Source organism: Musca autumnalis, unplaced genomic scaffold, assembly GCF_047663935.1.
Source record: "Musca autumnalis isolate F117 unplaced genomic scaffold, ASM4766393v1 scaffold_4, whole genome shotgun sequence".
In the NCBI taxonomy this organism is placed as follows: domain Eukaryota; kingdom Metazoa; phylum Arthropoda; class Insecta; order Diptera; family Muscidae; genus Musca; species Musca autumnalis.
In genome coordinates, this window is record NW_027411977.1 from 95,280,003 (window position 1) to 95,293,620 (window position 13,618).

General features: G+C 37.8%; 1 protein-coding gene and 1 long non-coding RNA gene across 2 annotated transcripts; one reads left to right on the plus strand and one right to left on the minus strand.

Annotated features, from left to right (window-relative positions):
- The first annotated feature begins 1,307 nt into the window (after positions 1–1,307).
- Positions 1,308–3,823, plus strand: LOC141401514 (uncharacterized). Its single transcript, XR_012412393.1, has 2 exons — positions 1,308–1,461; positions 1,542–3,823. It is a non-coding gene; the product is annotated as an uncharacterized lncRNA (long non-coding RNA).
- Positions 3,824–8,509: 4,686 nt separating this feature from the next.
- On the minus strand, positions 8,510–12,472 carry pav (kinesin family member pavarotti). Its single transcript, XM_073987607.1, has 6 exons — positions 12,104–12,472; positions 11,272–12,042; positions 10,539–11,088; positions 10,161–10,482; positions 9,521–10,086; positions 8,510–9,439 (listed from the first exon to the last, which is right to left on the minus strand). The coding sequence occupies exons 1-6, from the start codon at positions 12,112–12,114 to the stop codon at positions 8,945–8,947; spliced, it is 2,715 nt and encodes a 904-aa protein (XP_073843708.1). The 5' UTR covers positions 12,115–12,472; the 3' UTR covers positions 8,510–8,944.
- Between the last annotated feature and the right edge of the window lie 1,146 nt (positions 12,473–13,618).

Consider the following 13,618-nt stretch of genomic DNA (forward strand, 5'->3'; position numbering starts at 1 on the left):
GTTTCTGGTTTGAGAATTGAAGTGAAGCATCGTCGTGGAACCTGGTGAAACCTTTCGAGATTTCAATTGGGATCTGTGGTGCATTAGTTTTGGTCAGATTTTTCAGAAGTGATAGTGATTTACTATTCACTTTGCTGGAATTTTCTACCGTGGTACTAATTATCATTCTTTTTCCGATTGCGTGAGGCATAGGGTCGTCGCCCTCAAGACATTTGTTTTTCTCTTTCTGATTATAAGACGGCAGGAGGTGTTTGATAGGCTCAAACTACTGACTGTTAGTTCTTTCTCTTAAAATATACAGGCTTTAAGTAGTAGTATATTTTTGTTTGTTTTCACGTACACACAGGGTGTACACAGAACTGGACTAACTGTACCCGAAGACTGGTCTTCAGTTCGACTCGAGGTCAGCTGAAGTACCTTAAGGTTGTAGGGGCGGTTAGTCTGGAGAGCCTTCGGACGGCAGCGCTCAACCTTGAGTTGGAGCATTTTCCGTAGGACTGGTTGTTGTCTGGTTGTCGATTTCCCAGTGTATTTTTAGAAAGCCGTTCTATGCTTAACTAGAGATACACTGAAGAGACCTCGAGAAACTCTTTGAGGAAATTCTAACCGGCAACAATCACTCCTACGTTTTGAACAGTTTACCCCATAGAACAATAGGGGTAGGCGAAGAGAACTGAAGAGCCTATCGAAGTTCTATTTTCCTTTCACCAGCCGAGACTATTTATTCGAATGTTATTCGAACTATTTTTACCCGGACTTACAAACATAATTTGAAAATAAAATAATTTATTGCCTCAATTTATTCTGTTTTACAGAATTTCTGAGCATTTGTTCTGGTTTCGAGATACTTTGTAAGATTTATTGATTTTTGATTCGATTCATTTCGAAAATACCAGACAGATGTGTAGGAAACTCCTTGTATGAAATTGAAGACCTTCAAGGTAGAAAGATAGGCGTATACCATTGCAAGGATTTACAGCACATGGTGCCAACAAAGTAATTGCCCGGCTTTCATTTCTTTTAATATTTTTGCTGATTTTTATCAGGGTCGCGGTTCTTCCCCACCCTTAACCTGACTCGGTTAACTTCCCGAATCAGTATGGCTTCGGCAGGCCTATGCCAACATGTTCGGGTTTGTTATGTTAACCTTGTATAACAACGACGTAAGCCGCCGCGTATAGAGCGCTTTAATTGTGCGCCAAGTCATCCCGTAGTCATCGTATGTTCCGCCTCATACTTATTTGTATGACCATGTGGCAACATTGCATACAAGACATTTTTCGACCTACGTCAACCTAGCCGCTGTCATTTGCAAAAACGAACAGCAGGCGGCAAGTCGAACAAAGCAATTTTTCGCTAGTGACGCCATATTAAAAATTAATTAATTTTCAAGTTGTGGCATAGTGAAAACGTTTCCAATAGGAAACGTGTTTTATAATAATTGTGTGGCGATCATTTAAGGTGAGTGTTAACCAGATGCACCAATCTGGAAACAGAAAAGCAACACCTCTAACAAAAATGAATTTTTCTCATTTTTCTAGAAATTCCTTTTGGTGGTAAAAGTGCCTGTTGCACCTCGTGTTGTTGAGCGTGGAATTTTCCAATACCACCAGCCATAACCTCATCAAAAGTCAGACATTTTGTTCGACCATAACCGACAATTGTGTTTTTGTGCAACAATGCCAGTGCAATTTAGTTAACATTTGGTTAACAATACACCACCACCATACAATTTCGCCCGCCACAACGAAACCACAATATTTGCCGTGTGATAAATTATAACCTGCAAAACATAATACTGTTGGCAGCCACAAAACAGTGCATACCATTAATTCTCTACCATTTGGAAACCATTTTGTGCTGCGTGGAACTGCTTATGGGATCCAAGTCCCCTTCAATTGTTCCAAAATAAAGGCGACAAAAAAATTTACCGTGCCATTTCAACTCAATGAAGATATTTTTGCCCTGCCGTTTTTCGAGTCGTAATTCAAGAAACATCCAGGCAGAATTTTCATAAGCCACCAGTAGTGAGTCAAGCCTTCCCAAAATCATGCAGTACATTCCTGCAGTTGTTACCAAACACCCGGATAAGTACCATTACCCAGAAGTTCGTGAGTACCAACATTGTAAAGTAGCAGCCTGTCAACATCAGTGTTAGTGTATAATGTTTCTAGCATCTTGGACCTTCCAATCACAGATCGGAAAGTTCAAGATCTAGTTTTTTTGTCCATACCGACGGTCAGCCGGATTATTTTAATCTTATGATAATTAAATAATTATCTATAATTTTTTTTTGATTTCTTGAGATTATACCTAACTGTATGCGTATGTATATGTGTACATGTGTAGAATACATGTATAGTTTAGTGTAACGGTCTTTCTCCACGTGCATTAACCGTTAACATTCTCGCGTATAGAGTACATATGTAATCCGACTGTACTTTTGTTTTCGTGTTACATACCAATATGAATTTTTTTTGCAATATCAGTAATGTGAAGCCATTTCTAATGAGATTTTTTTCATGGGATCTCGAAATTTGAAATTCTTGGCTGACAATAATTATCGTTTTAGAAGTAAAAGGCAAAATGATTAATGGATTTAAGGCATTTTTAAAAGAATTTGTATGTGGTATTTTAAAGTGAGATTATTAGTGATGAAGATTCCTTGGAGATTTTAATAGTTCATTGTAATCTGGTTTGTCATTTATTTTCTGAGATATTGAATGCAATTGGCTTGTACTTATAGATTATATATTCAGATTCTAGAATCATATTATGATTGAAGATTGAATATGCCAATTATCAAATAGGAATTGAATGGTGATTTTGTGTGGAAGTCTAATCCGATTTATATCTCCAATTTTCATTTAAAAAGAGATGATTTCATTTTCATTTACCACTATACCATATGAATAAATCTAATCATATTGTGCTTATTTAGCCTTTGAATATAAATCTACGTAATTTGTTAAATTGAATTCCGAATTCAAAATTTGATATCCCAGTGCAAAAAAAAAATAGAGATCAATTTAGTCAGTTGAATCCAACTAGACCAACTCAGTCTGATTCAAAGTGACAGTCATGTTTTGGCAAACCTTTTTAACTTCTTCCTGATGACAATAAACAACAAAAATTCATATTGAGTATATCTATGAGAATATTGGAATCGTATTTTGAAAAGACAAGTTGGAATTTTGAGACATATTGGAGACAGTCCGTTACTCTAAAAGACAAAAAATTATTTTTTTTACTTAATTTCGATTTCTATATTCTAAATTATACTCTATATTTACCACACCCTATTGTTACCCCGATTCCTTTTACATAACTATATAATTATTCTGCGCCGATTATATCATTATCTACGATTCTACGTCCCAATATTGTCACCCTATCCCCCACTGATTATTGATTGATATTTTGATTATTGAATTTTTTGCTTCACAATATCGTCATCTATTATGTGAATGTCTATCCCAGCAAAATTAAACAAAGAATTTATCGATTTTTATCATCATTCTGAAATTACTATTGAGCTCGATAGGTATTCAGGTTTTGAATTATTCTTTTTTTTTGATCTCGCCTACAAATTGGCTTAAATAAGTTGGGACTGACAACCCTAAATACATATGAATTTGATAATAAAGTGCATGCTTTTAATACGCTTATAAAAATATAGTTAAAGAAAGAAATTTGATGGTGGATTATAAACTTGAATTTTTTTTGAACCTTTAGATTTAGTTTAAATCTAAGATTAAGTATAAGGAAGCTTATTATATCGAACCAGGAATAAATGTACTCCTCTAAGGATGTTTAAAGGAAATTTATAAACATGGTTATGTCTTAAGAAGGATTTATTAAAGGTAATGTAGGAGGGAGGTTCAGCCAATGCAAATTTTGGGAGTCCTCATCATCGATGGGACTCATTGGGGATTTTGTAGAAAATCCATTGGGAGGGCATGGTATCCCAACAAACACCTTGGGTACCCATATCAACAACAACAACATCATATCATTTTTTTTTGAAATAAAGCATCCTGTTTGTGATTGTGAATTAATAATGAATCAATTTTGTTTATGGCTAGTCAGGAGTGGCCACTGAGCTAGACCGAATTTCTTCAATGGCAAGTGTATACCAGCGACATCTTGGTATGCCTCATTCCCCTTTACACTCCCAAACTAGTTACATAACAGGTGTAGGACCCAAGCGCCTTCAAGGCAGCTTGGCTGTCCACGTAAATGGTCGCTGTTATACCTGCATTGTGCGTCATTTCCTCTAGTAGCTCTAAGGCTTTTAAAGTTTATATGAGCGGCTAATATTCAACTCTTCACAGTACACACCAGCTCCCGTACCATTTTCCATTTTTGAACCATCGGTAAAAATGGGTAGATGATCGGGCAGTGGTCTGTCCTGCTCCCAGGCACTTCTGTCAGGGATAAACACATTCACTTTGTGAAAGTCCAGGAATGGTGAAATATAGTCAGTATCACCCCCTCTGTCACATAGTTCAATCTGGCTTGTCTATTCGTTTCAGAATACTAGCATGTCCAAGCTCTGACCAACGCCACTGATTTATCTCCTTAAGCCTCAAGGCACTCCTGGATGCTTGGTACTGTGTCAGAATGTCCAGTGTTTGGAAATTCAAAACAGCATTTAGGGCTGCCTGTGAGGGGTGATTTTTGCTGCCCCAGTTATGAGAACTGATGCAGCCCGTTGCACTGAAGATATCCTAGACAGGTTAGCGTTAATGTTCAGGGCTTGCCACCAGACGAGACATCCATAGGTCAGAATGGGGCAGACCACTGCCCTATACAGCCAATGTATTACATGTGGCCTTAAGCCCCAACTCTTACCTATGGAGTTCTTGCAAGAATAAAGTTCACTTAGACCCCTCTTAGTGCGCTCCTCCGTGTTCCTTTTCCATTTTAGCCGATGGTCGAGGATCAACACCAGGTATTTCGCCTCAGTAGAGAGGGTCAGCTGCACCCATCTAGAGTGCACCCCACTTGCAAACAAAACCAAATCTTTCCCACTGCTATGCGTTCGTTGAGTCTCAACGAAAGACACATACATAACTAATATGTTGGTATTGCATCCCAGCAAAATTTTATGGAAGTGGTTCCATGAGATGCCATGATTTCACTGGATCTTTTGCATTGGTTCAAATGAAGTCGTGAAAGATCCGATCTTTTCATTAGCATTTAAACCCATGCAAAGGAAGTCGTGAAAGATCCGATCTTTTCATCAGCATTTGAATCATTTTTACAGATCACTACAAAAAAAAAAAAAAAAAAAAAATAGTCCATTTGTACATCCCTACATGTAGCGACATCAAAACAAAAGAGTATACATTTCCAAAAATTTTGTTATAAAATTACAAGTTAAATGTAGGTTCACGAACAGAAATTCTTAATGGAGTGCTGTTGGAGTCCATGTCGAAATCTGAACTGGTGATGAGAAGATAATAGAAAAGCTTTTGTAAGATGAAACAAAATCAGTGGCTGAGAGTGGACGAAGTAAACTCTGTTGCGGTGCAGCGGCGGTGTTTAGACTGCCATAGCTGGGACAGCCGGAAGTCAAGTTTCTCACTTAAATTTACAACCTGTCGCTTGCCAAACACATCGTTCCCGAAGTCTGGAAAATAGGCCAGCTACTGAAGCCCGAAAAGGATGCCAGCAAAGTTGAATCTTACAGGCCGATTTTGTCGCCCGTAGCAAGGACCCTTGTGGCTTTAGTTCTTCCACCATCAGAAATAACTTTCCAGTTGCCGATCAATAGCATAGGATCCATAAGCAGCACAACAACTGCGCTGAAGGCCATCTCCATATTAGCCGAAGACTCACTCAGAGCTAGGTGTGCGATGGAACAGTGATAGTGACACTTGATTTAGCAAAGCCCTTTGATATTGTCAAGCACCCTCGTTGTTTGATGTCATCGAGCAGACTACGCACTGTCCAAGTTTGAAACGTTGGATAATAAATTTTAAGTGTGGATGACAGTAGTACGTAGAATTTAGGATCAAGAAGTCCAAGACCCGTAGAGTGAAGAAAACCTCTTCTGAATTCCAAACGCTGCAGACGGCATTGAGAACGTAACGTATGCGAATGATTGTACTATCTTGGCGTCAGGTGCCTTCCCTGACGACATTTGTGAAAGACTGAGCTCCTTTTTGTCTGATCTTACCATTTTTTCCACGCGAGGAATATGCAAGTACCAGCCAATAAATCTACGGCTTCTCATTTCACTACCTGGGCGGCCGAGTTGGGAACAATAGAGTTGAATGTCATGGTCGATGATAGCAGAATTCAGACCACAGGCCCAGGCAGCCAGGGGGTCTTCATAATCTAGAAAGAGAAGTCTAACGTTACAAGAGAGAACCTCGATCAACAAGCCTTTCAACCAGGTTTAAGTAGCATTCACACGAATGCAGTCGCAGATGCAGTAAACAGTTATCGTGTGAATGCGGTCCTTGGAGAACATCCACCATCTATCGCAGCTGAGAAGCGCCAGCTGTCAGGACAAACCAGAGTAGTTTTGGGTCAATACGCTCGGGATGGTGCAGCCGTCAAAATTCCTATAGGGCAAGTACTGATGACACACGACACACTGCTCCTTTTCAATTGCCCTACCAATCCTGCTAAGAAACTTAAGTTTGCAGCTTTGTGGTTACAAACCATATAAATAGCGAAATAGCCACATTCTTACGACTGATAGACCAAGAGTCAGATTAAGCAGAAAAATGAGAATACAAACACTACTGTTACAACAACGAGAACAAACTGCAAATATATGTAGATGTAAACTTTATGATGATAAATAAATTATAGTTATTTCATTAACTCCTTTGAATTAATAAAATAAAAAAAAAAATAAAATCATTTTTCAATACAGCATTTTCCGAACAAGACGTGAAAATTACATGCCAAAGGGTTGGTGAAAATGACATGCCAAAGAATAGTGAAAATGTTATTCTTGGGAATTGGTTAAGATGGCAAGCCAAAGGATTGGTATAGATGCCATTCCAAAGAATTGTTGAAGATGCCATTCCATCGAGTTAGTAAAGATGACATGCTTAGGATCTGAAAATGAATTGCATCTTTTTGGGGTCACGCTCTTGTAAAAAGAATGAGTGAAGATGCTGAAAAAATGACATTCCATTTCTCTTGCACCCATTCTTGAATAGCATCTTTGGCTTCGAACATTTTGCTGGGATATTAACCCTATTAACAGAAATAAGTCATACATTTGACGGTGCCGGGTCTCACAATTAGGAAGGTTGGCGTTTTTTTTTTTGGTATGACGACTTAATTTCCACCCCTTTCAGACGGCATTGAGATCGTTACATATGCGGACGATTTTGGCGTCGGATAAATTCCCTAATGTCATTTATGAAAGGCTCCTAGTTGATCGATCTTACAATCTTTTTCCGCACGAGGAATATTCACCACATGGACTGCGGAGATGTGCACAGAGTTGAATGTCCTAATCGATGGTAACAACATTCCGACCAGTAACTATTACCACAATATTCTAGGGGTAACATTCGTCAGCATGTTCACCACGTCCGCGCATGTCACAACTACCTGCTGATGTAGAAACAAGATCCTAAAGTCCTTAACAGGCTGCACTTGGAGTGCAGACAACGAAACCATGTTGACCTCACATACGGGCATGTCACAGAAACTAATTCCGATCGAAAGTGGAATTAATTCCGTATTTAGCTTCTTCAGAAAACGAAGAATTTTTCGGAATGAAACCACTTTTGATTTTGCAAACGGAATTGTATTTTTATTTTAGAAATAATAAAAATGTTGTTTTGTTAACAAATTTACATTTAATTTCATATTTAAACTAAATAATGAAGTTTTCCGATTTTACAAAATCGATCGGAATCTGAAGAAGCTAAAACAAAAAGATCGGAACTGAAACCATTCCGATCGGAATCTGTGACATGCCTGATAACTCCGTAGGTCAGTCTGTGGTATGTTATACGGCACCACTCAGACATGTTAGGTGGAATCTCATTATCCAAACTAAGGAGGATTAACGAACATAAAGTCATATCATATGCTGTTACAAGAACTTATCTCCAATTCCACTTTCGTACCGAACTGACCCAAATCAAGTGTTTCGTTTTTTATTTTTAAGTTTTTGCCTTTTTAGGGGCCATTATTTGTGAGATTTTAATTAAATTAATAGTGTTTCGGCAAGCGGCCGCTAACCCGCCAGCACAGCATCATAACCTATGCTTCTACGTCGGTTTCCATGCTGCTACAACAACAACAACTTATCTCCCCCAGCCTAGGAATTTTAGTTGCGAAATACAGGGGATGGATTCCGATTACCATGGTGCATTTTTAGTGCATACTCCAATATTTCCAATATTGGTAGGAAATAAAACTTTTATTTTTTCTGGAGAGAATTTCGTTTGTGTAGCCAATGTGGGAGCTTTTTATTTGTTTCTATCCTAGGCTGAGGGTACAATGGAAATAATAACACAATTTCTAATTTCGGGTTATACCTTTACCAATGTTATTTGGTTTTATTTTATTATTCAAAAACAAATGTTAATTCCAAATACTAAAAATATATGCAAAATATGTATAAATCATACTTAAACTTCAGTGTTATGATGAAAGTGTAGAAGGTTCGTATAAAAATTCAAGTAATAGAGATAGATAAAGTCATTTATATGATATACATATGTAAGTACGAAATTAATTGTCTTATCGCAATACTGCTTGATGGGAGGGAAGATTATGTCGAATCTAATAATCCGGTAACAGAATCAATACATTATTATTAATATTAAATAAAATATATGTAGTTGTGTCTAAGTAGAAAGTAAAGTCTTGTTCATCAAGGTAGATTTTTGTGTGTCCTCAACAGGTATTAATACATTTTATATTGTAATGTGATGTCCTTCCTATGTCCATGCCAGCTTTATACTTTTGTACGTTTAACGGTGTGTCCTTCAATGCCCACATTACACCTTGAGGCTATATCATTGGCCGAGTTTAAACTGGTCACAGCTGAAAGGGCGGAAACTGTTGTGCCAATGTTACTGAGAATTCCACCATTATCAGCGCTAATAGGCCTCTTACGATTTGGTGAAGGTACCGGTGATTTTTGTTTCAAACATTCCACATCGTCGAATATAACTTGAGCACCACCGCCACATGTGGGAACTATGTTGCCTTTAAACAGTTTCGTCTCAACATCACCATCGGTGTCAGCCTCTTGCGATACCAACATATATTTATTGGCATTGTGTCCCGTCAAATCCTTCATGTCGGTAAGTTTTGTAATTGATTTGCGATTCTTTAGATAGGGCTGTAAAACGGTACCTAATGGAACGGGATTTTGTGCCCGGTGTTCGATCCACTTTTCTCCAGCTGAACGAGAACGTCGATGACGTCTATTAGCTGCAGCCATTCCCTAAAACAGGTATATATGAATAAGTTTTGCATTGTATTTTTTTGACATATAATATAAATTTGCCTGTTTTCTATAACTTACTCTGGGTACCCTTGCACCACTATATACATCAGTTCTCGGTGTAGCTGTAGCTGTCCCTGTTCTAATAGAGCTTGCAACTGCGGTATGCTGTTGCTCAGAATCTTTTTCTTCAGTTAGGTTATCTATACTTCTTGACCTTGGTAATTTGGCTATGGCCAAATCATCTGAAGTTATAATATTAGATAATAGTTTTAGTTTCTCATCTTTAACGCGTATTTTATTTTGCAATTTGGCATGTTTGAGTTCATGCAACCGATCTCGTTTATCGACTTCTACTGCCAGTTTTGAATCAAACTTTTTCTTTTGGTTTTCTTTTTCCTGTTCCTTTCTGCTAAGAAGATTCTGATGATCTTTTAATTTTCTTGTTAAGTCGTCTATCTGCCGTTCGCGGTTACTCAATTTGTTATTAAGCACATCAATGGAGCTTTCATGTACTCGGATTCTGTTTTCCAATGCCAAACTGCGATCACGTTCTTGTTTGTAGACAGCTTTTAGTGAAGCTAACTCGGTACGTAAAGAAAGATTTTCCTTTTCTCTTTGCATTAAAAGAGCACGGAAATTATCCACTGACAGGAAATAATAACATAAAAAGACGATATAAAAGTATCGCGATGATTGGTATCGAAAATGTTTTACTTACACCTACTGTCCAAATCTTCACATAATAGTTTTCTTTTCTCGATTCGTTGCACCAAATATTTCATAAGCATTTCGACGGTGTCTTCTGCTTCCGGGCTATCCAAATTGTATTCTGGGAAATTGGGACCAAGCGTATACACCAGACCCACATCGACATCTAGTTTCTGAGCATCCGTATAACCCATGTCGTTCAAATTGTTGACAGCAATTTTAAATAGTTTGTTAGCTTTGCGACGACCAGGAGTCAAACCTAAATCGGTTTTCATAGGTGTTGCTCTGGCTATCTGAACTTCTTGCGTCATTTCAGCGAACTTTATAACTTGCTGTAAAGAAAACACGATATATTTTTCAGCATCAACACACAACATGTTTCTCTTACCGTATTTTCTTCGAAATCTTCCGCCCGCGGGTTAATGCATACAATCATCGACACTTGCCCCTCACCATCAAAGTAATTCTTAAAGAGATGAGTAATTTTTGCATCCCGATATGGAACTTTCTTCGACGGCACATTACTACCAGCTGATAGTTGATTTTCGCGTAAGTATTCCAAACAGGTACGTAGCGTCATAAGCGAATTATTAATATTTCCCGCTTCTCTTAAACGCATGCCAGTATTTTTTGTGCGTGATGAACGTTCGCTGCCCGCCAAATCGACCAGTGACAATTGACTCACCGTAATTGTTCTTTTATCTTGTACAACATTTTCACCCTGACAGTCTGTGGGTGCCTGGACAAGGCGTATATTGAAAACTGAATGGCTGCGACTAGATTCTGCATTGAGCATTGTGTGGCCCATACGTTTACGTTTCTGACCAATTTGAAAGAACTCAATTGCCTCTTCGACAGATTTGATTTCGACTTCGGTTACACCGTGTACATACATGTTATGATTGGCATCTTCGCGAATAATTTTGCTTTGCAAAGATCTAAGAAGAGTAGAAATTAAAGTAAAATGTATATTAAAAACTGTTTTTCCGCAAATAGCTTGTTTTTTCGCTACATATTTGTAAGTATTATCTAAAAAAGTTAGTTATGCAGGGTTATATCAAAAACACAACAGTTCGACCACTGTGTTCAACAAAAGTCAATTTTCTCACATATATACTTACTTCTGAATGCCACCATCTTCCAATAAATCATATACACTATTGTTGTATACTTCAATGTATGTTATAAAAACTGCATACATATTATCCTCGTCGATGCCCTGCAATGGCGGCAATTCACATGATGCCTGAGATGCCAACTCGGGGTCGGAGTCTTTACGTTTCAGAGGACCACGGCCACCAGCAAATCGCTGATTCATTTCCTGTTGGCGTTCTAGTAATGCATCTGCTTCTGATAAAATTTCAAAACCATTTAAACGATCCGGTTTAAAAACAAATTTCTTTGTCTGATAATCGGATATGGTGCGGAAAAGAACGTCCAAACAACGCGGCATTATACCGCGATGTCGGACGTCTCCAGTCATTGTAAAGGTTTTGCCACTGCCAGTTACGCCATACGTAAATAGTAAGCTATTACGACCATGTATCAGATTTTCCACCAAAGGTTGTGCCACTTTACTAAATACCTCCTGCTGTGTCGCCTTTGATTCGAAAACATGTTTGAAAATGCATTGGGTTTCCTTGAGGACACTATGTTTGTTACCCAATGCCTGTTCAGGTGGTGTCAAAACGATCGTCGTGGAGTTCTTTACGGTAATACACGAAAGATCTCCCTCTGATGGCAGTGGCCTTACCCGACAAAACACACTGACAGGATCCTTTGGCCGTGGTGGAATATTCTCACTTCCATTTGATTCCGTCGATGTCTGTGTACGTATGCGCAAATCTCTTTGTTGGTGAGGTGTCCGCAGTGCACGCATTGGTGTCCTTGCACTTAATAGAAGAGTCAACAATTATTCATACAATGTGATTTAAAAACGTTTACAAAACTTACGTCGACTTCATTGTGACTGCTTATTACGCCTTTTTATCGCTTCCTTGGTGATTTCTTTTATATTTTATATCTTTATCCCAGTTTAGCAAATTTTTTCGTACATCAGTTATTTTTGAACATGATGGATAAGCGGTACGACGCGATTGTCAGTGACAGATTGGAGCCGATTCAGAATCTTTGACGGCGGTGATAATTCATTCTAGGGATACGTATTATCAAGCAAAAGTCGACTTTCGATCTTTTGATTTTTGGTTAAAACTCAAAAATCGATCTTTTGATTCATTTGATGTCAATAGGCCTGTACGATAACTCAAAAGTTTGTACAAATTTGTACAAACTTTTACAAAATGCTGTTCGATAACAAACTTGTTCAGTAAAAGAGAACTGACAGAACTTGCATGTAGTTGTGAGAACTTGCAAATACATTTTAATTACGAAGTTATCGAACAGGCCTAATTAGATTTGTGCAGGTATTTGAGCGCAATTTTATTATGTTTTTCGTATTCGCATACAAAGAAATTAGTTAAAATTATCCAATTACTGTGAAAAACAATAAACCTTTGCTTATGGTACGGTTACATTATAGTACGTTTATATATAACCGGATTTAACAAAACCACTGGGTTTCAAATGTCAATTCCATTGCTTATATTTCATATAAATCCTCATAAAGAAGGTTAACCCTGCAAAAGGCTATAATATAAAAATGGCCTTAGAGTTTTTTTTTTGCCGGGTTAACCCACTTCTTGAGGATTTATTTGACGTTTGCACTATGGAATTGATATTTGAAACCCAAACCCACTGGGTTAATGCGGCTAGAGTGCCATCAGACCATCTGTTTTTCGTATGTTATGTATCTGTTTTTCAGATCTGTAAGTACTACTCGTCGTGTGATACATAAAGTACAGTACACATTGTCAGTTTGGAATGACGATTTTTTGCAATTATCGATAACTGTCCAACCATCCAGTGACCACAAAATATTTTGTGGTTGCATGATGAATGACAAAAATGAACGGCCACACTAGCAAGCAACAACAAAGCTTTCATTCAAAACTGACAATGTGTACCCAGCTTAAAAATATTTTGATGAATCAAAATGGGATGACAACACATATGTAAATTTTTCGATTTGAGCGCGCTCTATTCTCGTCTGTAAACACAAAGAAAACAGCTGTTTTGGTTCTTTGGCAAAGCTGTTGTTTACATTTTTAGGTTATGTCATACAAAAAACATAACCACGTATGATAGGAAAATCATAAACTGTATGTAAAATGACAATTTTGTAGTACATATGAATTAACATGTGAATATGAAAAGCTACTTTTTGCTGGGTAGGAGAAGATCCCAGCAAAAAGTTTGCATCCGCGGATGCAGTTGAATCACTACAAGTGTACAGTACAACTGCCGTTGGAGTACATCTTTGTCTATGAATTCACTTAAGGGTTGTTTACACCATCTATCAATGTCGTATGAGATGTCAAATTTTCTACCTGCGAATGTTGTACACATATG